The 23,535-nt window shown below is 38.8% G+C and overlaps 1 protein-coding gene across 2 annotated transcripts in view; it reads right to left on the bottom strand.

Annotated features, from left to right (window-relative positions):
• Window positions 1–23,535, bottom strand: part of LOC118339726 (neural cell adhesion molecule 2-like) — a 252,040-nt gene that overhangs the window by 49,222 nt on the left and 179,283 nt on the right. For both annotated transcript variants that reach the window (XM_035677429.1, XM_035677430.1), the window contains exons 4-7: window positions 22,229–22,372; window positions 19,489–19,626; window positions 8,461–8,578; window positions 2,187–2,356 (exon numbers count right to left, since the gene is read on the bottom strand). In XM_035677429.1, coding sequence (XP_035533322.1) covers window positions 2,187–2,356; window positions 8,461–8,578; window positions 19,489–19,626; window positions 22,229–22,372 — 570 coding nt within the window. The remainder of the gene's footprint in view (window positions 1–2,186; window positions 2,357–8,460; window positions 8,579–19,488; window positions 19,627–22,228; window positions 22,373–23,535) is intronic.

Here is a 23,535-nt window from a genome sequence, read left to right as displayed (position 1 = left end):
TAACAGTGTGAATGGTGGATTTTTTTCTTATGGCAACAAATGATGCAAGGACAAGTTGACGTAATCATGGGAGACTGATAGTACCTGTAAGCAAAATTAACAATCCTACTATAGCGAAGGCATGACCTGCCCTACTCTGCCTCTGATTGGTTAGTACTTGTTGCCTTCGTCAGTTCAGGTTGGTTGGGATTAGGCATGAGAATGGAGGTAGGGGTGCAGGGCAGCTCCTCTCGTAGAGCGTGTGCCCCGTGTAGCATGTCACCCACCCCCAACCTTTCTTTCCTAGCTTCACCTGTCCTAGCAAATACAGGTAATCAGAGGTAAAGCAGAGTGGGACAGAGGCAGAGTAGGGCGGGTCATGCCTTCACCGTATTAGGATTTGTAAATTTGTTACCTGATGGGACTAACACTTACAGCTCGAGGGCTGCAACAGCTACTCCACAAAGAAGCCACAAAGCACACTGTGGTGATACTGGGCCCCCAGATGTGGAAGTGTTTAAGTCTATGAATGTGAAACAGGAATGAAAAAGCTTCAAGCAATTAATCGCCACAATAACCTGTTCGTGGCAACACATGGTCATGGGTCTACATGAAGAAGCCCATCTGTGAAAGTGAATATCCAGCAGCTGCTGCAGCTTTGTAACAACTCATTCTCCATCCTCTGCTCTCAAAACTCTTTTAAAAAATTCTTTCATTTTCCTTTTTTCCCTCCTGAATCACACCTTCCTTTTTCTCACATCTTTCCTCTCATTTTGTGCTGAAAATCGAACTGCTTTGGTTAATTTTATCACCTATAATAATGTAATCATATACATTTGAGGAGGGAGACATTTACTGTGTGCACTGTCTAAGCTTGCCTGTAATGTATGTGATCCTAGAATTTAAGCTTTAACATTATATTCCTGTTAAAATCATTTAATATGATGAGTCGATAAGTTAATAGCATTCAGAAAATGAAAATGGAAAAAACACACCTAAACATGAATGGAAAACACATACACACCTGCACACACACCTTGTCTGACTTAAATGCCCTGTTCTCCTCCCGCCTGGGCTGTCAAGAGTAATAAAACTAACTTACAACTGCATTTCCCCACCACACAGTGAAAAGCTGAACCCCTCCCTCCCTTTTAACGTCTTCATTTAAATGTGCATTTTGAAGAACAAGCGCTTCTCACATCTTGAAAGGATGTTGATGACTGGAGCACAAATCCCCATACATTTTCATGAGCAAGGATATGTACTATCACAGTGATCTGTGAGGGGATAGCCACCAGGTTTATGAAAATATAAATTGAAATTTTTTTATTAGAGTGCTGTAAATGAAATATGAAGCAATAAATGAAATATTTCCTTTCAGCTGGAATATATCATATTGATGCAGTTGTTATTGTGGTGGGCTAAGGGCCATATCTAGACATTCATGATTCTGAAAAATAGTTTTTTTATGAAAAGGAATTTGTGGAGGTCCTTACAATAAAGCTTTATGGATCAACATAAAACACTGTTTACTGTCATGGGCAATGCTATTACACTTGCTTATACACACTTTGGAGGAGCACAAATTGACGGATATTGTAAAATGAAAACAAACTTTTTAAATGTTAGGAAGCATTTGTGTTATTTTAGGTTAAGACTGAAGAAAGGGTCAAGATGTCATTATATTTTTGTTGCCAGCCCAGTACAATGGAGATGAATGTAACTTGGAACTATGAAATATTAACTGTGATTTTATCCAGAGTAAGAATAAAGTATGTTTGTTGAGTTTTCAAAATAAGGTGGAGGATCTCTCTAAGTCAACCATTTTGCTCCTCTCAAATGAGAGGAACGTAAAGACTAATTTTTCTCTATTGGTATCCAGGCAATAGTCTTCTATTTAGTAGTAAGATAGTAATAAATAAAAATGTAGGTAATAATGAATTAATAGCAGCCAGACCACCACCATGTCACCTGTACGTTTTCCTTTCTCAAATTATGAACTATTTTACCTTTCATCACAACAGTAGAAATGCAGTGTAATACACCAGAAATGTCCTTGCCCCACCAGACATTTTATTTCACCTCTTGAATGAATGAATTCCACTCAGTAAGGGTTGCTTAGTTTCTAACCTTAAACTCAAAAAATAATATGCAACAACCGCTGGTTTCCTGTTTGGTCAGCCTTGTTTCAATGTCAACATCCTTACCGAACACCTTGAGGAAGAGCTCCCTCTCCTGAGATCCTGCCTTGTTGGTGGCCTTGCAAGTGTAGGTACCCCCGTCGCCCTGTCTGATGTTGCGGATGGTTAACATGCTGCGCCCTCCTTCCAGCCTGTTGAAAATGTACTGCTCTGACTGCTCCAGCTGCTGGCCTTTCCTGCACAAGAAACAAAACAGAAGCACGCACCGCAGATGAGCGACAGGAACAAAATCCAGCAACCAACTCACACCTGACAGTGCCCTCCACAAAATTCACACCACAGCATCTGTAACATCAAGGGTAGTGTTACAGATGTATAATCTTAGCACTTTGGATGTCAACTGATCTTATAAAAGAGAGGCTAAGTGCAGACAGTTTGGCTTTGAAGCTATTTCTGTCTATAGCACATAAACAGGCAAGAACGTGACAGCACTTTTTATAGAAACCCTTTCAAGTACGATGAAAGCATTGTTTTAGATAGACATATCATTCTATACTTGAAATAGTTCAGCGCATCATTTGTAGCATGTCATCAAAATTCTTCAAATGCTACGACTTTTCAAACTTTGCCATGTGGAAAAATAGGCTCTTCATATCCTCGTTAATGCTCGAGTCTCGTCAGAGCTCACTTGTGTTGTTGTGTACATTCTGTTATGGACTGCAGCACTCACTAAATGACTCCGGTGTGGTGTGGAATGCAGTGCTGACTTAATGCCTTTCCTTATTGGACTCTGTAGGGAAATTAGTCAGAAAAAAGCAACAGCTAAATTGATCCATGTCTATATTTAAGCTTCATAGCAGAAGCATAATGGTGTAAAGCAGGTTCGCAGCCTCCCCCGCTTGTTTATTTACTGCAGCTTAACCAGCCGTGTAATCTATAAGGTTAAAGGGATCGCCAATTTTGGGGGCATTTGACTTTTTTCTCTTACTTACACAGATTTAGACAAACTCGTGGGTGCTTTTTTATGCCATCTGGATGCAGGATAAAGTATTAGCTCCATGACTGTGATCAACAAAAGCTAATGCACCTCTAAACTTTTTTCTTTTACCTCAAAAGATGCATGGAGAGTTAACAAACAAACAGACAAAGTCGCTAATTTCACTTAAAATTTTTGATTTCTTATTTTGTTTACCTGCGTCCACAGGCGTGTAGGACAAATATGAATTTGAATTTTGAAATAGAAAGTTCTTAAAGCTGCACTGATCAATATTTCTATACCAACAATGTGTCAAATGACGATATGCAATGTGAAAGGGGGTAGTGCCACAGCAACAGAGAATTATCACCCGATCATTTCAGCATCTGTACGGATAGATAAAAAGTATCCACGAACCAACCTTATATGTAAAAGAGGAAACAAAGTAGAAGAATGTGTTACATTATCTAGAAAAGCAAACTATCCTTTTAAGAAAGAAGCCAAAGTTAGAGAAGATATTTGCAAATTGATCCGGTGGAAACAGACAGTTGATGTTCTAGTTGTCTCCAGGTCAGAGATGCAGCCTTGTGTTGTGGCTGGGTGATATGTGGTTTGAACCTTTGGATCAGCCAGATCGGTGAATTAAATAAGTAATGTTCTCCTCTCCCTAAAAAAACTACAATCTGCGTGTCCTTGAGCAAGGCAGTTAACCTCCAGCTGCCTCCGTGACCAGTGGTGATTATACGGGCAGATCCTCAGGTGAGCGTATGTAGCTGGATGAGAGAGAGAAGTTCTTAAAAATAAAATCATTTTGTATAAAAGAATACCAAGAAAAAGATGAAGCTAATGTTTACTGGTTACAGCTTGGATAGCAGTATTATCAGTTGCAATTTATTATTATCCACCCGAATACTAATTTAATTATGAAATATGAAGAATAGGGATGAAAACCTGCTTATTGTTTACCTGTTTATTCAATATGGATGATAATGCACTCAATCCCAACCTTGCATCCTGTTTTGTAACCTCATAAGCTATTGTGTCTATTGAATTTAAAACGCAACGCAAATGAAACACAGAGCTTTGAATAATGCATACCTCTAAATATATTTAGAGACTTCTCTATATATCTCAGACTGTATAGCCAACTGTGTGAATGAAAAATAAAAACACTATTATTATTTTGGGGATTTCAAATGTGCAGATTTCTTAGACTCAGACACAAACACAGTAATGCTGTGTAGCGAAGCCCAGGCCCCAGCTTCACTGTACTGTAGGAAAAGTGAGAGGGAGGATAATTGAAAGTCGACGGAGGAAACACCAAAGCCAAGTAATAATAACTGTGGCGAGCCAAAGAGGAAATGAAGAGAGGCCTCATCTTTGGAACGGACAGTGCAGGACGGGCTGCAGCACTGAATGTCATTATACTGACTGACTGCTGACAGGTAGTCCATTACCCAAGATGCACAGAGAACGAAGCGAAACCTCGCACTGACAGGAAATGCAACTGGGGATGCTGGAGGACGCTGGGAGGGGTGACATCAAAAGGAAAACTAAATTGGATTGTGATTGTTGTTTACTCCTAAGCCGATTCTTTTGTTGAGATGAACCCATTTTAATTCTGCAGTGTGGGATTGACACGCAGGGTTTATTGACCTGGGAAATGAAGGAGAACACACCGAAATGTCTGACAGTCAGAGCTGAAGAGTGACACTGAAGAGCTTAAGATCAGTGTTGATGTACACTTGTACACACTACAGTGATGCTATAAGAGGCAGCTGTCTGCCCTTGACAAGTTCTTTACATAAGATAGTATTCAGAGGCGGGATTACCATGAATAAAGATTTTCCTTTAAGGCAGAGTTTTTGTGAAATGGTACCAAAACAAAACATCATGCCATACAGACATTAATAGAGCGTTGAAGCGATGACATTGCCCTGGTTCCTCCCACAAAAAGTTTCCATTGCAGAAAATAATATCTGTGGCAAACACAGGTTTTATGAAACTCACACATTTTGTTCAGTAAGGGAGTCTCCACAAAAGAACACAACAATGATTTTTAAAGGTTAAATGCAACCGGCAGAAGTAAAAAGCTAAAGTTGGGCTATAAACAAACTGCATGGTCGCATGACTAAACGCTACCACCACTAAGCTTTAAGTGTTCAACATTTAATGTCCCTGACAACCTCTGCAGTCTCATTTAGCCACTTGTTAGCGATTGCATTTTTAAATGAAACGTTAAACCTACAATATTCCATGAGTTGGCTATTTACTTGAAAATCTCTGCAGAGCTCTATATCATTAATAATAACTCATGACCAATAGCAAGCCACCTGAAAGGGTTGAAGGAATGAAGAACTGGAGAGTCCAAATTGGAGGAAGCATCTAGTTTTATATAATCTTACTTTGTTTGTTTATAAACTTCTCAATCTTGCTGTACCACTTTCTGGTGAAAAAATACTCAAATGGCAAATTGAAACTAGCTTTCACTCTAAGTCTGGGTAGATGGATAAACAAAAGCACAATCATTTTCTTCACATGAACAGGTTTCTCATTTCAATTACCTTTTGTAATTACCACGCCAAACATAACTCAATTTAATATTATGATCCAAAAAAAGACTGTGTGGAATCATTATCTAGGAAAAAGCTGTCACATGCATAGTCTCAATATGAAAGTAAAAACGAATCAGTTTACACCCATCATCACTGGGAAATTTGCAGTGTCATATTATGCATGCTGTTAAATCATTACAATCTAATTTTCCAGGTTTGTTCTGTTGCTGAAAGACAAGGTAACACACCCAGCAGTAAATATAATTTCTGCTGTGGGGGCTGAAAACCCGAGAGCAAGATGAATCAGAGTGCATGTGCATCGTTGTTTCTGCCATGAGCGACTTCTTTCATCAGATTAAATAGTGGAACATGTGACTTCTTAGGTTGAGGTGGCCTTGATGAATATTGTAAAGGGGATTTTCAATACACATATTCTGACTTATTCAACATCTTTGTATACGCTCCTTTTCTTGCTTTATGTGTAAGACTGATATTATATTTTTGTTTTAAGCTTAAGGCCCTATCTAGAGCCAGTTTACCTATCTGGCAGCCTTTGTGAAAGAGGACCCACTCCCATCTGGAGATTTTAGAACAGTCAGGTAATTATACACTAATGAAAACATACCTTTGAATATTATATAATATGCCATTTCTGCCAGTAGATTCTACTAAATGTTACGCACTGGACCTTTGTCTGGCAGTATGTCAGTATGAAAAAACTCAATTCATATTTATTTCATAAACTGCCTTTCTTTTTCTCAGGCAGTTCTGACTGTGCTTCTGGATTATATCTGCTGGTAACAACGTGTATACTTGAACCTGTTTTACAAAATAAAAAATAAAAAACACAATCTAACTCTTCAAGACAACAAAACATGGTAGCTAAAGAAAAAAAATAAAAACTTGAAACTGCTAAGAATGAAAGCTAAGTGTGGGTGTTCAAGACTTCACTTGCTATGTGTCATTATGTGCTATTTTACCAGCCACCATTCTCTAGGCTTTTTCCCACCATTATTGTTGGAGCTATAAGTATTGAAAAACAGACTTGTGACTTAGCAATATCGGTATTTTAAGACAATGATGCTATATTTAGCATGTTTTAGGCCCTTCACTACAACTTAAACTTACTTTTAACCAATTTTCCAAAGCATATTTAGATGTTTTTAATGTATTTTCCTATACTTCCTTAAGGGCAGCCATTGATTTCCATACATTTCAGTACAGCATGAAAAACAACTTACAGAAACCAGCCTGAGGTATCAGTTAAAACAATATCTGACAGCATTTTTGCTTAATAATGCAGGTGTGGGTAGGGCTTATAACCCCCTACTGCATTATCATGCAATGACAAAGGAAGTTTGAAACATAAAAAAACAACAAACTGGACTCCTATCTTTATCCTTACGTTGATGGATTACTTCGAGAAAGTGGTGAAATGAATTGCTGCCTTAAAGGAAGGAAGTGCTCATTCGAAAATCGAAAACACTACAGTATGCTTTAGACAGTCAGCAGCAATGTAAGATACAATTGATTTGTACTAAATGGGCTAAAACATACAGCAACACAACTATGGCCCATTAGGATGAATTATCAGAACAAATAAGTGTATTATGGGAAAAAAGTATGAACACTAAAGTATTATTATGCTAAGGTGTAAAAAGGCTTGTCACGATTGTCTACTGAGTGGGTGCGAGCTAATTACTGGATATCGAGGTGTAGAGTGGATGGTGAGGTGTCAAATGCTCTTCAGGTGTAAATGTTCACACTGTTGCTATGCGGCATGCGATATTACTGTGTGGATCCTTTGGGCAATGTGCGAGGGCAGACTATAAATTCCTCAGCTAAAACTGTCAAAGAATATCTACTTGATCCATGACCCAGAAATTACAATGGTACAGTACATGTGTGGGCGGTTTGTACATACATACATAGACATAAATAAAAATGAATACAGTGGTAATGATGATGGGTAGTAGCACAAAGGTAGGGTGAAAAAGTCACAACACAACCGAAGTGAGTGACAACAGATGTTGACAACGAACTGCTGCATTTTAGAAGTATTAAGTAAGCAAACTATGATTACTGCTGCTGTGCGATTGTGACAAATTATGTTATTCAGTATTCAGTTTTCACAATTACCGTGGAACTGACCGATGCAGTAATCATGTGCTTGTGATTTGAAAATACAGCAGATTTTACATTGTTTACATCTGCATCTAGGCTCAACATCATCCAGTGGCTTTATTTCAGCTACTTCAGAGACTCTTGTTTTTCCACTCGTAAAAAGGACATGCAGAGGTTTTATTCTGAGCTCATGGCGACTTGATGCTGTGTAATATTTGAATGTGAGGAAGAAAGCTTTGTTCAAAGAAATGACTGACAAAAGCATAAAAGTAACCTTTGCTGTTTAACATGGTTTGTAACACAGCCAGGTCAATAAAATATGTTTTTTCCCAGTTTGGTGTGGAAGGACTTGACTGGCCTGCAGGTAGCCCTGTTCTCAACCAATACAAGGTAGGCCATTAGAGCTCCTTACCTCACTCATGCTTTACTGGCATGAGTGGGAGCAGATCCCTGCAGCCAGGCTCCAAAAGCTTGTGGAAATTCTTCCCAAAAGAGAGGTTGTAGCAGGCAGATTAACGCCCATGATATTGCAACAGAATGGGTTTAATATTATGGTGTTCACTTGTGTTTATATCCATCCTTCATCTGTGAGAGCCAAACAATTTTCAGTCTGTTTTTTTTCCTCCAATACCTCTCTGAGCTGTATGTCAGAGAGCAATGCTAGGTATTAGGGAGGAGAAGGTACCTGTGCCATGTGACCACAGGGTCAGGAGATCCAGAGGCGATGCAAGTAAAGGTGACTGATTCCTGGTAGTCAGCTGTGGCATTGAAGGACTGCTGGGACACTGACAGCACAGGAGGGACTGCAGAGACAAAAACAAAGCAGAAAATATCACAATCAGACTGAAATGCTGTTATTAAACCCTTAGAGTTAATAAGGGGAATCACTAAAAGGCAAATTCTGACTTCATTATAAAATAAATTTCAGTCTTTGTGAAGCCAGATGATGAAGGCTAACATTTTCAAATGGATTAAATTGGCCTTTGCGAGTGGCCTGTAAGCACTCACTGAAAATGCTACTTCTGTTGGTAATCCCACGGGGATTTCAACTAACATTTTGACCCAGCTTTGGTAAAAATACAAAAGGAGTGGAGCACAGTGATGTGAAACCATAATACTATTGTCTGATTCAGAAATGCTCAGCTAAATCCATACAAACAATGGCAAGACAGAAAATGTGTTTCAACATCAAAAACCACTGTTCCATCCATGAAATACTGTGTTTTTCTTTTGGGAAGAAACTATTCTTCTTCTTCTTTATACTATACTATATCTCTGTCGAGTGCTTGAGCTCCAGCCATTGTTAGTCGTGTCAGGCCAATTTCTGCAGAGTCAAAATTAGAAGTGCTTCATCGTTGTGATTTTAAGGTTTTTTTATTGTTGTGACTCCGAATAAAGATTAAACACCATCAAGGAAACAAACAAGGATGTCCACTGACATCACTTAAGGTTGCTTTATTGTTTGTTTTGAAGATCAGACCTATCTTACATGATTTCATGTGATTGATATTACGGTTTCTAATATGGTATCATGAGAACACATTTAAATTCTGATATCTGATTTTTCTGATAATGCTGATTTTTTTTGCTTAATGTGGTTGTAAATTGGTCTAAACATGTACATGCAGCATATAAATACATACAGTGTATGTATTGACACAATATGTCTTTCTAATCTTCTACAAAGAGCAGTATCGATAAACAGCACAGGGTCTTGATGACTTTATCAAGAATATATGTTGAGCACTGTCAGCAACACGCAATGTGTCCCTGCCATCCAACCAGTTGAAGACTGTCATCTTGTCATTCGCTAAAAGGAGAGCGGGCCCAGTCTTTTCTCTGTTTGCCTTTGCAGTGACAAGGGAATGACAGGTTTATGGCACAAGCATGTTTATCAGGCTGCTAAGTCCATTTCTCAAGCCTGTACTTAACTTTACTTTTACACACACTAGAACTGCTCTGCCGTGGCTCTGTCCAATCTCAGGCCATGATTAAGCATGTTTGGTGCAGCTTATTGGAGCTCTGGAACATTTATGCCTTCAGTTTGCTTGTGAGCTAGGGAGAACAAAGACATTCAATAACGGGCGACCATCAATGAAGTGCACCACCTCAACACCTTAAGCTGCAGGGATCCAGCAGCGACTCATGTTTAGACAGAGTAACAAAACCAGTGTTCATATTGTGTTATATTTAAAATGTAGGGGAGAGAATACTCTAACAAGGAATGTAAGCTAATCTTATAACCAAATACATATCATTTAAAAAAAAAAAATTAGCTGCATGAAATAGTTTGTGATATTGTTAGGGGATCAAATTCAGCCATATTCTTAATAAAGAATATCTGCCTCACACGCTGAGATGTCCTCTCACTCCTCCTGGTCTTTGTATTTCAGGCCCTGCAGAAAGGTCGAGATCAGTTCCTGAGCAAAGGCAACAAAAATCAGCCGACCACCATGAATTAGTCCAACAGCTCCACCTATTTAATTTGTATAATGAGATCTAGTTGGACAGAATCTAGATAATGACAACGCTAATTAATGCCAGGTGTAAATGCAAAGGCCTTTGATTAGATGTTATTATCTAGACAACATATCTAGAACACTAATTGCATTTCAACGCCAAGTGTAAATTAGATTTAGGCTCCTCCCACCTCAGGAATGTCACAAGGTTAACCAAAAGTTACTGTAACTTCTGTTTACAAGCCCTGGTTGACTTGTAATCAGGCGGTGTAAATGTAAACAAACCAAACGGCAAAATGCAACAAATCAAAATGTTCCAGCAATGGTTATGGCCAAAGAAACAACTCCTATTCAAACATGGCTTGTTTGCTTTAAAACTATTCAGCTATTTAATATCTCTAAGATGAAGATCAACAAAATGTCAACATAAAATCAACACAACCCACACAAAGAGCCTGAAATGAAGGGAAATCACTTCTAAAGACATCTTGAGTTTGGCGTCTGAAAAGCTGGCTATTCTCATCCTGCAAATGAAAACCTATTAAACAGATGTTTGCACTCGAGTTAAATATATGTTACTGTAACTGGCAGCTGCCCAGTGATATTATTATCAACACCATTTGTTTTCATCTGATCAAAAACAAAAATATGGCTTGAAACGCATTAAAGGGTGTCACTTTTGTGGGAAAACAAAGCTGAATTGTATCATATTCCAAACCTGTAAACACCCAATTTGTTGTGGGAGTTACTGAGAGCTAATTAAGTGAATTTGTCCTCCTAGTAGTGTCACCTGGAGGAGACTTACTCCACGTAGATCTAACACAGCTCAGTAAAAGATGAAAATTAAATATGATACGTGGCTTAAAATCTCATTAAAATGCAGTCTTGATAAACACACTTGTAAAGTTGGTGGAGGAAAAAAAAGACATACTTGGGATAATGAATGGGGAATTCTAATCAAAACAAAGCATCATCGCAGACACCTAATGAACCAAACACTGCAGTGTACTGTAGTCTCTCTTAAAAGATCAATTACACTAACGACACCAGTGTGTATTAATGTGTAAGTGAAAAGCTCTTCAGGGTACATCTAAATTCCACAGTGCCTGATCTATCTGCTGTCTCATGGTGTCTATTCATCATTTAGTTATTGCCGTGTGCTGAAAAAAACGAGTGACTATTTCAATTTTTGTCAGTAAAATCAGCGAATCACAATATGAAATACGTGCAGAGACACACATCAAGGTGCAGAAAGCTTTTCAGAGATAAAAATGGCCTAAGCAATAATCAAACACCATATGTCTTTTCCAATAGTCCTGACTCGGCGAATGAGAGGAGCGAGCATTTGCCTGACATGATAACCATTGATTTCCATGCCAATAGATCTCCGTTCTCCAGTGTCCCTCTCTTCCTATACAATACACTCCCACACCAGTGAGCCCTGTTGAAACAGCCCTGTTAATGAGACTCACTGCCAAGCAGAAAGACTTCAAAAGAGCAAATCAGCAACAGGGTTTAAGCGTCCAGAAAGAATCTGGCAAGCTTTATGAATTCTTCATGTATTAGTCATATTCTAAAAACTTCAGAGGCTCTGTGGAGATAATGCGAGGTTTACAGACATCCCCACAAGCATGAGTGTACACTGCAAACATATTTCAAGATACAAACTCGCCTGCACTAATATAAATGGATGGTGCTAGAAGACTTGTTTTTCTGTGGGGCACTAATGGGCTTCAATGAAGTGAAGATTCCCCGTGTTCTGAAGTTGTGAAATGTTTTTGGTAAATGTCATAACCGTATTTCACCTACTAGAAATTCAGAAAGGGAATGTTTTGAGACAAGACCTTTGCTGGAGTGCTTATTAGGGATTTGTTTTGCCTTCAAGATTAGCACACAAGTTGGAATCAAACCAGCCCCGGTATATAATTGGGAATGTGACATAACAGAGAAGACTGTATTTTATTCTCTTCTTGAACACCCTAGCGGTTATGATCGATGTCAGTGCAAAATAATTTAGGAAATCTTGAAGGACACAGCCAGTAGTTTCCACTGACAGCTGAAAAGGGGGAAAATTGCGGGTCTAGTGTGTGAGTGAGTGAACCAACAATTAAGTGGATGGGTCTAGGAAGGATACAGGGAAAATCAGGAAGTGATTTCCATTTTGCATCACCATCAGTTGCCATAGAAACAAACTGTGGCTTGCGGGTCATACAAATAGAGAGCAGAGAGATGTTCCATACTAATAAAAGGGTAAACATTAGGCTCTATTAAAGGGAGCAAAAATGGAAAAGTTGGCAGATGCTAGTAAATCTTAGCCTTTTTTACAGTCAACACAAACTGATTTGCATTAACGTAGCAGTTCGACATTTTGGGGAAAACGCTTATTTGTTTTCTTGCCAGTAGGTAGATGAGAAGATCAATACCACTCTTATGTCTGTACAGTAAATATGTAGGTGGAGCAAGTGGCCGGTTAGATTAGCTTGGCATAAAGACTGAAAAAAGGGGGAAACAGCTTCCCTGGCTTCATCCAAAAGTAACAAAATCCTCCTACCAGCACCCCTCAATTTTTCCCTTAGTCTTAATGCTAAGCTAACAGCTGATGACTATAGCCATATAATTTAAGCATAGATGTTTGCCAGTGTCACATTTCACACTATCACATGAAGATACACAAAGGATGAAAAATGTTATTGCCTACTTGAAATATGTCTCATTTCATGGTATTCATCTCAACGCTCCTCTCAAGGGATGAAAAATGACTGCATGTCATGAAAGGAAGGACAAATATGTCCATGAAAAACTGGACTACCAGTGTCACAGAGAGGAAGAGTAGGTAACTCAGAATATTGTGATATTGCCCCATAAGTTCAAAAGGTTATTGACGGCATCCAGAAAGTAAATTACATTTGTTAATGACCTAATTATTTCAACAAGAACTAGAAAACACTTTGATTAATTACAACCAATTTCCAAATCCTTCTTTTTAAAAGGGAACAATCTTCAAGATCTGTTTTGTTCTCTTCGGCAATAAGCGGTAATTGCAGGTGTCTTTTTGGACCTCACTCTCCCAGAGATTCAAACAGTGTTGCCAGTGTCACGTCATCAAACTTTTCTTATTTTGATCAGTCATAGGTTTACTGTGCGTCGCCTCAGACGCAAGCGAGCTGAAGAGCCAGTCTGTTGTGTTAACTTTCCCTCGAGAATGCATGGGGCTTTAATCAGCGGACCACGGGCGCAATCACCACTGTGTGACCTAACAGACATTTATTTAAATGAAAATCTTTGAGATTATTACTTTAAGCGTATCCCTCCACATTGTGTTTACGTGCAGTGGATGAAAGTCCACCATCATAACTTTTGAGATCACTCCCTGAAATGTTCTGCGACACTGAGCTGTTTTGCCCTCAGGTTGATTAGTCATTCAATGGGTGGCCCTCTTCCTCGATACGCCATCATCCTCATCTACGGTTCGCTTTGATGATATACTGGAGTCTGGAGCGGGTCAGCGGAGCTTCATTCTCTGCATGCTTATGGGCAAGACACCACTCTCTTATCAACTGACCCATGAATATTTATGACTTCACATGGGGAAGGGGAAAGAAAGTATACAGTAAGCTATTTCAGCCCGGCTTTCAGACAAAATATTGTTCTGCATGACTGGATGAAGAAATGTCTGTTAACACACTGCTGAAGGAGTCAGAACTGACACTTCTGACACGGCGTGTCAAAAGAACAGCATGACATATCGTTGCTACAAGCTTGTGATCAAGAGGTGGTGATCAAGTTCAATTGTAGCTTACCATAAAACTTCACAATAAAGACACAGCAGCATTCAATCGGCTGGATCAACTCTGCTGATAACGGGCTGCGCATTAACCACTTCTGAAATACCAATGGAAAATCTTGTTTGAGCAAAAACGTAAGGTAATGAGAGGCTTACGTTACGTCTTTATACTTTTATGGATGCATTAAATAAATAAATGAAATCGTCAAAGCTATTGTCACACACTAAATGTTTTCTGTTTTCTTTTGAGTCAATGAGAGGCTCAATATTTAAAAAGTATGAGAGTTTTTCCTTTTCCTCGACAGGAGGACAGGACAAGACTTCTGCTAATTGAGTCCTTAAAATAAAGTTGGCCAAGTGCCTTGAGGTTGACCTGAGGGCTTCTTAAACCCTTTTATATATTATATTATAATATTTAACATTGCTGGCATTATCCATCTGTTACATTCAGGGTGTTTTGTCATTCAGACATAGGTGTCTGTTATGTAAATATAACACTTATTTAACTTCAATTTTGCTGGGTATTAATAACTTTATTCATGCATTTAAGAATGGATTAAAATAGTAAACTTTAGAGGGAGGGAGTGCTGGCCACCACTCTTAGTAAGGCAAACAAGACGTTTAATCATATATCAGTCAATCAAGAGGGCTGTATTTTAGTCATTTAAGAAAGTGCCTCAAAACAACATGTACTTTCTATTAGGGCAACAAAGCCCCCTAGTGGCTGTGGTAGTTATGACAGGAGCAAAAGAAGACGTAAGGTGATGATATTATTGGGCTGTTCCTGACTAAGACGCAACTTTTAGTTCACTTATTTCAACAATACAGTACCATTGTTCAAAACATGGAATAAATAACTTCCAACTTTAAATAAATAAATAAATAAAATACTCAAAGACTTATCGATACAATGTATAATGTAGCCGCTGTCATTCAACCTGTGTCCTCACCTCACATACACTGTCAACGCTTAGCAGTAACTATGATAAAGGTCCTTGTTGCAACAAACCTCTGATACTTTCGTCCGGTCACAAGGGTGCTTTTATTTTTGTGTTTGTTTCTGCGAATATCCGACTAAATAAAAAACCATATACTGTCAATGGTCTACCTATTATATCGTTTAATTTACACTTTGAAGCCAATTCCACATAGTGGCTGAACTGTGTAATTACAGCAATGGTGTCCGTCACGTGATGCACACTGGCCCAAAAACACTTGAAAAAATAGCATTTTGACCCACCAATATTAACAACAATAACAAAAATAAAAAAGAGAACAAAAAACAATACATATAAAATATAAGATTGTAATATAAAATTTAAGACGAGGCCCAAAAAGATTAAATTATTTATCCCCAATCAAGTTAATAGATTAGCCCCATATTTTGCTGATAATTTAATTTGGTTTAATCTCTCTCTCTACTGCAGTCTGTACATTATTGTGATGCCACCTACTACCCCCTAGCAAGATTAAAGTCCTGATTTTTATGGAAAATTGACTTGGGCACTTGTGAGCTATGTGAAATTGCCATCATATTTACATAACAAGGTTGCATTGCATGGCTGTAGCTAATGCTGATTTGGGTTAAGTTAGTGGTTGGGAGACCTTCCACCGGGGCACAAGACAAATCTAAAGGGTTGTGAGATGATTAACTGGATAAGAACAAAGTAATTTAACAAACCTATATTTATTTTTTGGACTATTTTGGACGGTTTTACCTCTTCGAGCCTTCTAAGATAAACCTCAGTGGCCACATGTAGAATTCGGCAACTAAAGCAGTGAATAGTAAGCTACAGCCAAGAAAAAATAATGGCTGCATACTGTAAGACGGATCCAAAAAGCAGTCCAGGATGATTTGTGCAGGAAAGTGTCCAGATTCATCTCCCTCTCTATTGGCTGTCGCTGCTTTGGTGTGGACAAGAATCAATGTCCATCCTGACTTTGGCATAAAAGAGAGAGTTAAGTACTGAATACTGAACCTCAGGAGGGGAGATGGGGCCTGAAGTTGCACTGTAGCTGCATCAGTTTAGTCCTCGTCCTTTCTTCTTTATTCTTCCTCCTGAGGTCTTCAGTCAGAGAAAGACTGTCTCTTGCGGTTATTTTTTTGTCTTTCACCAGTTTGTATATCTTACCTCAATGCCATATCCCCAGGCACCGCAACACAGAAGAGTTCACTGTCCACAGCTGATTGATAAAACATGTAGCGCAGTCTGTTGCACTCATTGTTATATCTGAGCCTTCTAGCAATCTACTCTATCTCTATCTGCTTGTGTTCAGGGCCTCTGTGCTGTTCGACCAGCCAGGTTGTTGTCAATGCTGTATATTCTCTGCTAACCCTCGTGAGCTTCCTGTTCCTTTGGAAATCCTCTGCAAAGATGGCTCCTCTTGCTCCACCAAGCCCTCATGATTGCAACCCATAGAAGGGGATTAATACTAGCGAATTCTCCAAGCTTGAAGAAATGTGCGCCTCTGGCTTCAGAACAGGGAACGGAACTGTTTCGCATGGGGTTGCTATGCAAACGGCTGAGCCTTTAGGCTACAGCATGGGTGCAACATGGCTTTCCTGAACATCACAGGCCTTAGTGCACTGAAAAAAAAACTCCTTAGGGACTCTGTAGGTTCCAGAGACCAAGGGAGCTACAGTGAGCTAATCCGCTGAGAAGACAGACACTTTGCACGTCCACCACCTTGTTCTCCCACAACTTGTGCTTCACATATCGACTGAAATATGCAGAAAAAAAGAGAAGCACACCTTTTTAATCACCTGCCCAATGATGTAGGTGGCATTTAAGTGTCCTTTCCATTTCTGTCACCATCAGACGGGCTCTCTTTGATGCCACAAGCTTAGCTTAAAGTTTCCCTGGACCACAGGACAACTGCTGACCTCGGAGTAAATGCCTGTTTGCTATTGTAGTAGACTACAAACGTCCAAACTGTTTGTAAGGAAGATGATAAAGGTACTGCAAAGAAAGAAAAATGAAACCTGCAATAATAGATTTTCTTCGGGGCAGCTATAAACACACCGTTTGTCTACTGGAAAGTCTACTTTGTTTATTTGCTAATTGGGTACGTACTGTACTGTTGGGTCATCAGATTTGCCTGCTGAAATAAAAAAGTCTGAAAATTATGCTGATGAAAAATAACAAAAAAACACTGAATCTGCCAGCTGTTAAAACCAAAACAATGAGTTTAAAGACACTACAACACACATAACCCGTAGTATTTGAATCTTTGTTAACATAAAAATATACATTATAGGAGCTTTAAGTAAAATATGTGCTATTAGAAAGATGGACGGGTTTAAGACCACATTATGAACACTTAGAAAAAAGTATACAATAGTGCATGTAGTGCTGTAACAGATGTCCCCCAACCTTGTAATACCATATTGGACAAACTCATTAGTTTCATTAAGTCTTAGTTTCCTCTGACTACTTTATATATTTTATGTGGACCAAATGGTGTTTCTACAAATCAGAATGTGTCTCCTTCAGGCTCAGCTTAGGGCATGTCTAAATGTGAGAGTCTTTAGGGATCAGCAGATTGAGTCTCCTTGAGGCAAAAAAAAGTTCACTTTAAAGTGACTCCCTCAGGGTGTGGCTCCTCTCAGGATGCACAGCAAAGCGCTCCGCAGCCCTTACCGTCTCTGCACCACATGGCAAGTGTCGTGTCGCTGTAATAATAGGTTGTGCCTCATTGAGCAGGCTTATTGGATCTTCCTCAGAAGTAAGGTAAGTGGTGTGCTAAATTGAATGCAATTCATAGTTTTTGGGCGGAGGGCTGCTCTGCTATTACATTAGGTGAGAAAGAATTACATAGGCAGAGACAATATTGCAGCTGTTCAACCGTTACAGGACGCTCGTGGCCTTAGTGAAATCACATTTCAATCACTTCAGCGGTCTCAGGTGACTCGCTGTAAATGAGGACAAATGAGAAAATTAAAATGACATCCTTCGATTTTTGGGCCACAGAGCCGAAAGCCATCGCTAATTGAAATTTTCAATCACATTAAAAAATCACGTCGCCAGTTGTAGCAGAAAGAGTAGACCTGCTATAAGTGTGCCAACAACTTATCTGAGTCAGTGGAGCTGAACCTGTCAAAGCTGACAACTGTGTTCTGATACTACACGTATTCAACCTGAATTTCCAGCTCAGTTCCTGCACATCATCGGGAGCTGTTTCAGAATCATTTACTTGATTAACACTGTAAACAAGCTCTGGGTCAACTTCACGTTATAGCAGTCTAGTAACAAGGTCGACAACACTTTAGTGATAAACTGACATCATGAGGTTATTATAATGTATGTGCTTTCATATTTAGTAACAGCACTATTTAGTTGCTTGAAGAAAACAGTTTCAAGTTAACAAATCATTATTAATTAATACAAGATTAACAATGTGACACTGATTCCTATTTTCTGTTGCATTCCTCAAGGATGCTAAGCTGCTCCTTCAGCACCTGCAGACTTGCTCCAGAAAGCAATTAATGAGTGATGTTCAACAGCAAAACGTCTGTAGGCAGAAAGAAAGTTGATCTCTGATGCATGCTAATCTGTTGACACTGTGTGAAGTGCGCTTGGAATTTTTTTTTGCATAGCTTCCATTAAATATCCGTAGTAAAGACCAGCGAGGTTTGGAAGCTTTGGTTTGTATTCAATGAGATAAATGCTGATAGTTACTTGGAAATAAGACTGTTTTACTGAGCTATGTCACAGTAAGAGGATTATGCTGCACAAGAAGCAGTGTTCTATGCAACTTTAAGCTATTCAAAACTGTTTGGAACTTCATTCCTGTGCATTTTCAGACTTATAAGATAGTAAGACCTCAACAAGTTTCGACTGTAGAGATACAAGGATGCTGCATGTTTTTGAAAATTAGATTAGGGTTTAGCACTTTGTCAATTTCAGTACTTAGAGAAAAGGGTAGAGCTGAGGTGAGACAGAGCAGAGGTGAGAGACCTGTAGGTCAAGCATACCTGCCATGAAACAAACCCCAAGCTTAAGAGTCATCTTTGTGAAACGAAAATCCCTACCAAGAGGACAGAATTACAAGAAAGTAGTGCAAGTGGCTTCCGGGACTCTAACTTTAGAGCCCTAACAATGTTTTCTGTAAGAATTTCCTGCAGACAGCTCCAAATGGCCATTACGAAACAGTTTGTTACCGTGCTCTTCAAGGCGAAATAAACAACTTTCCATATCAAGATCAGTTTGCTAGTTTTGCACAGTTTTTAGGGTTATTTAGGGCTCATTCAGGGCTTGGAAACCTTAATAACAGAAACCCTGTGCTACAAACTATGGGTGTAGAGTTTGACTGGATAAAGCGTATGAACCTGTTGGATATTTTGATATTATAAATCTATTTAAAATCTGTCTTCATGGATCATACAGTTGTAAATAGCTGGCGCATCCCTTTTCAAGTGCCGCGCTGTCTGACTGCAGATCTTCATGTAACGACTCAAAATGTAACTCACCGTTGACCACCACAGCGATGTCCACAAAATCGATCTCGCCGCGAGCCTCGACGCTGGCCTCGCAGCGGTACACGCCCTCGTCAGCCTTGGTCACCTGATGGATCTGGAGGTTGTTGTTTGCCAGCACCTGGAACCTGCCTTTACAGCACGGACAAAGAGAAGGATGGACAGAAATCCAAGACAGAGAGAGAGAGAGAGAGACAGAGAGAGAGAGAGATAGAGAGCGGGAAGAGGAAACGACAAAAGAACAACAGTGTATGATAGAGAGAGAAGCGAGATAAGAAAGTTAGCAAAACAGCAGAAGAAAATTGCCATCTCCACTCTTCAGTAGCCAGACTGTCAATCTTGACTTCAGCACATTTACCTGATAAAGTCCACACAGATAAACACCAACGCAATTACAGTTCCAAATAGTCTCCACTCTCTCTCCCATTGTGGCCACTGTGAGATTGGCCAGGAGTGATGAGGCAAATATCTCATTTCTCTCAAGCTAATATATTTATACCCATGCATCGAAATTAGAGAGAAATTATAAAAAATATAAAATAAACGTTTCCATGTTTCATCACCACCGTGACACTGAAGATTTGAATTTCAATTAAAAAACGTGACAGATTCAAGGGGTCACTCTTTCTAATCAGTGTTCAGGCATGCATTTTGTCTAGAAGGAGGATGGGGAAGTGGTGTAGAGAGTTGTAAATCAGGGAGGAGGAGAGGAGGAGAGGAGAAATAATGAATCCTACTCCACTGGTTCCGACTATTGAACCTGCCTTCTATCACAAAATAATATTACTGAAAGTGAATTTGTCCTCTGAGTGCTTCTCTGCCTCAATCTGTCTTTTTTAGCAAATTAACTAGACCATCCTCCCAATATTTTACACCATTAAAGTGACTGAGATTAGAGGGAAGAGCTTATAAAATGATATAGATCAGCTTTAGATCAAACGGGACAGAATATGATTGACAATGTGATCGTGAATTATTGTAGTTTGCTGGAAATAGCTCTTTTCAAAAGATGCAGGGTGCATTTTATCTTCATGAGAAGCAGCATCTCTTCCAGTGTCACCAATCTGAACGCACTATAATCCATTCTCCCAGTCGCTGGTTAACAGGGTCTCTGGCCAAGGTATACGCCTACCCGGGGCTGATGGGGTTTCTATTCATAGAATTTGATATCCTTGTCGTATTGTGAATCCACACAAAAGAAGGAAATAGCATTTCTTCGAGAACAGTATTTTTGGCACATTAGCACGCCTTCTCAATGAGAGAGAGAATTGTACTCATGAGCATTTCTCTTTCAATAATCAAGTGTATTTGGCAGGTTTACACTCATACTCTAATCTTTTTGAGATGGCTGCTTACTTGCAATTTTTATTACCATCATAATCTTCTGGAATAATCAAGAATAATCACAGTTTAATAATGCGGAAAAGTGTTGCTTTGAGTTACTTTTTCCAACACTTACACTACTAATTATATTACTCTTTAAAGCCTCTGGAAATGTGGTTTTCAGGCTTGTTTTTTCTCTCCATAACATTAAATATTTATTACTAAATAAATAACCTTAAAAACTTGCTTCGTTAAGACTGTGCAGGTCTCCTATAGTACATGATATGTTCCTAAATCCTGATTGGTGCACAGAATATCACCTTTTTCCATCCACTTCAAACCAGTGAGCAGGACAAAAACACATACAGAAATCTCTCATGTGAAATAAGATTAAAAACACCTGAATGACCCCAAGTATCCGCACAGAAAAAAAATACAAACATAACAGTTTCATCAATTTGATAACTAAGGATTCCCTGCTGCCCACTTTTAACTTTGATTATTGCTTTTTAAGTCGTTAATGTTTAACACTACAATGACATACTGCAGTTTTCAGGGGCTTTAATCAAAATTTTAGACTTGCTCTGAGAATAAAAACTGTATTACCCACAAACTCCATCTCATCTATTTTATCCACAATTTTTCCCATTCATTTGCTTTAAAAGGTACCATTTGGATTTTTTTTTATAAATAAACAAATTACAATCGCAGAGAACCGATAAACATACATTTCCTCATAAACCTTTTGTAAATGGTTTTGTAAATCTGAAAACCTGCATTGTTATAAATGACATGTTTGCTTGCTAGCACTGTCTTTGTTTGCACACTGCTACTTGTTTCTTGGCACCGCAACCAACTTTCAATCAGCGGGATGGTGTGAAACCAGCGGCCGGACAATGTATCATGAAACATTATATACACACGGACATACATCCTCATGCATGACACACTAACTATCATTGCTTCAAAATATCCACAGGGTACTTTTAATTTTATAGTTGTCCTACTTAGTTACTAACTGTATTACAAAAGTCAGTCTTCGAAAAAAGCAATTATAACAGTATTAGAGATAAGCAGAAATAATAATGATAATAATAGTAATTAAAAACACAATCACATTATCAGAAAGTTGATTATTTGATTCTAATTTAGACGGATTTTCTTCCCTGAGAATGATCTTGCAGCTTCATCTATTCTAAACCACTTCAGGTTCATGTGTCCTTTTGAACCTGTTTTGAGTAACTCAACCAAAGTATGTGTATATCTATACAAATTATCTTCCAATGTATCTCTCCTTCTATTCACCTCCTAAAATAAAATAAAATATATATATATATAAATATATAAAATAATAACAGTAGTCAAAGGAAAGTACATTCTTTCATGGTGAAATAAGACAATGAAAACTTACTGTGGTGCTCCTCCGTGATCTCTTTGTCCTGGTAGTACCACACCACCACGGGCACCGGTGAACTAATGACATCACACACCACCTCCGCCGTCTCACCGTGGCGGAACTCCTGCGGTGACTGAACATCCCGAAACGTCAGCCTCTCTGAGAGATCAAATAAGATGGAGATGGAACAGCTTTCAGAAGACAATTTATTGCAGGCCTGCACATCAAAAGGAAAATGAGAAACTGCCTGTTAACTATAACTGTTATAACTGTTTGAGACACAGTTTAGGGTGGAAGGTTTGGAAAAATTGCTTTAAAATAAATGTTCTTCCTGTTTTCTGTCTAAGTGGCATCCTGTAAATTAAGTGGTTGCTGTTTTAAGCTACTTTTTTGTTTTTATTGATAGTGCAGGTTTAGGTTTTATGGTGGCCTCTATTTGGCCACCTGGCAGCATGCATTGCTGTCCTGAACATAAACAGTGCCTGCAAAAGGGAAAATGCTCACCTGGACACAATACAGAATATTGGTTTTGGTAGCACTTAAGGTTTCTGGTATTTTATCTTACCCTGCTCCTAATCTTTTATTTTGAAAGATTTTATTTTATTTTTTATAAAAATATTTATATATATATTTTATTTTGTTAATATTCAATGCCAACTGTTTCTTATCAGGTGTAGCTCGACTGGTAATCAGAACAGGAGTCTACTGTGAGAGCTTGTGGCTCTGTGAGTGCTTAGAACTAAATGCTAACATTAGCATGCTAACATGCTCACAGTGACAATGCTAAAATGCTAATGCTTAGCAGGTATTATGTCTGCCATATTCACAATCTTAGTTCAGTGTGTTAGCATGCTAACATTTGCTAATTAGCACAAAAAGGTACAGCTGATTGTGATGGGAATGTCATGTTCTTTTTGCAGGTATTTGGTCATGAAACAAAATGTTTTCAACAGATTTTGACCAGAAAAGGGCTTTAGATTAAAAGTTAAAGAATCCATAAACACCACAAATCATCCATGAATGTCTGCGCCAAATTTCATGGCAATCCATCCAATAGTTTTGGAGATATTTCAGTCTGGAAAAAGCAAAGCGGTGGATTGACACAATGATGGACAGGGCAACGTTGCCATCCATAAAACCATGCAGCTAGAGCGGGCAGAAACTACATTACCAAGCACAGCTGTCTTCTGACGTAATGTCTCATATTACAAGCGTAAAGTATAGGGAGACAGGCACAGGAGACACAATGAGTGCACTGGAAATGGAGGGATAGCAAACACTCACAAAATCAAATAAAACAAAAGCTAAATCCTGCTTTGACT

Source organism: Morone saxatilis, unplaced genomic scaffold (assembly GCF_004916995.1).
Source record: "Morone saxatilis isolate NCDOM2014 unplaced genomic scaffold, NCSU_SB_2.0 Contig6, whole genome shotgun sequence".
NCBI classification, from domain to species: Eukaryota; Metazoa; Chordata; class Actinopteri; family Moronidae; genus Morone; species Morone saxatilis.
The sequence above is the reverse complement of the archived record's forward strand: the minus strand, read 5'-3'. Positions and strand labels throughout refer to the sequence as shown.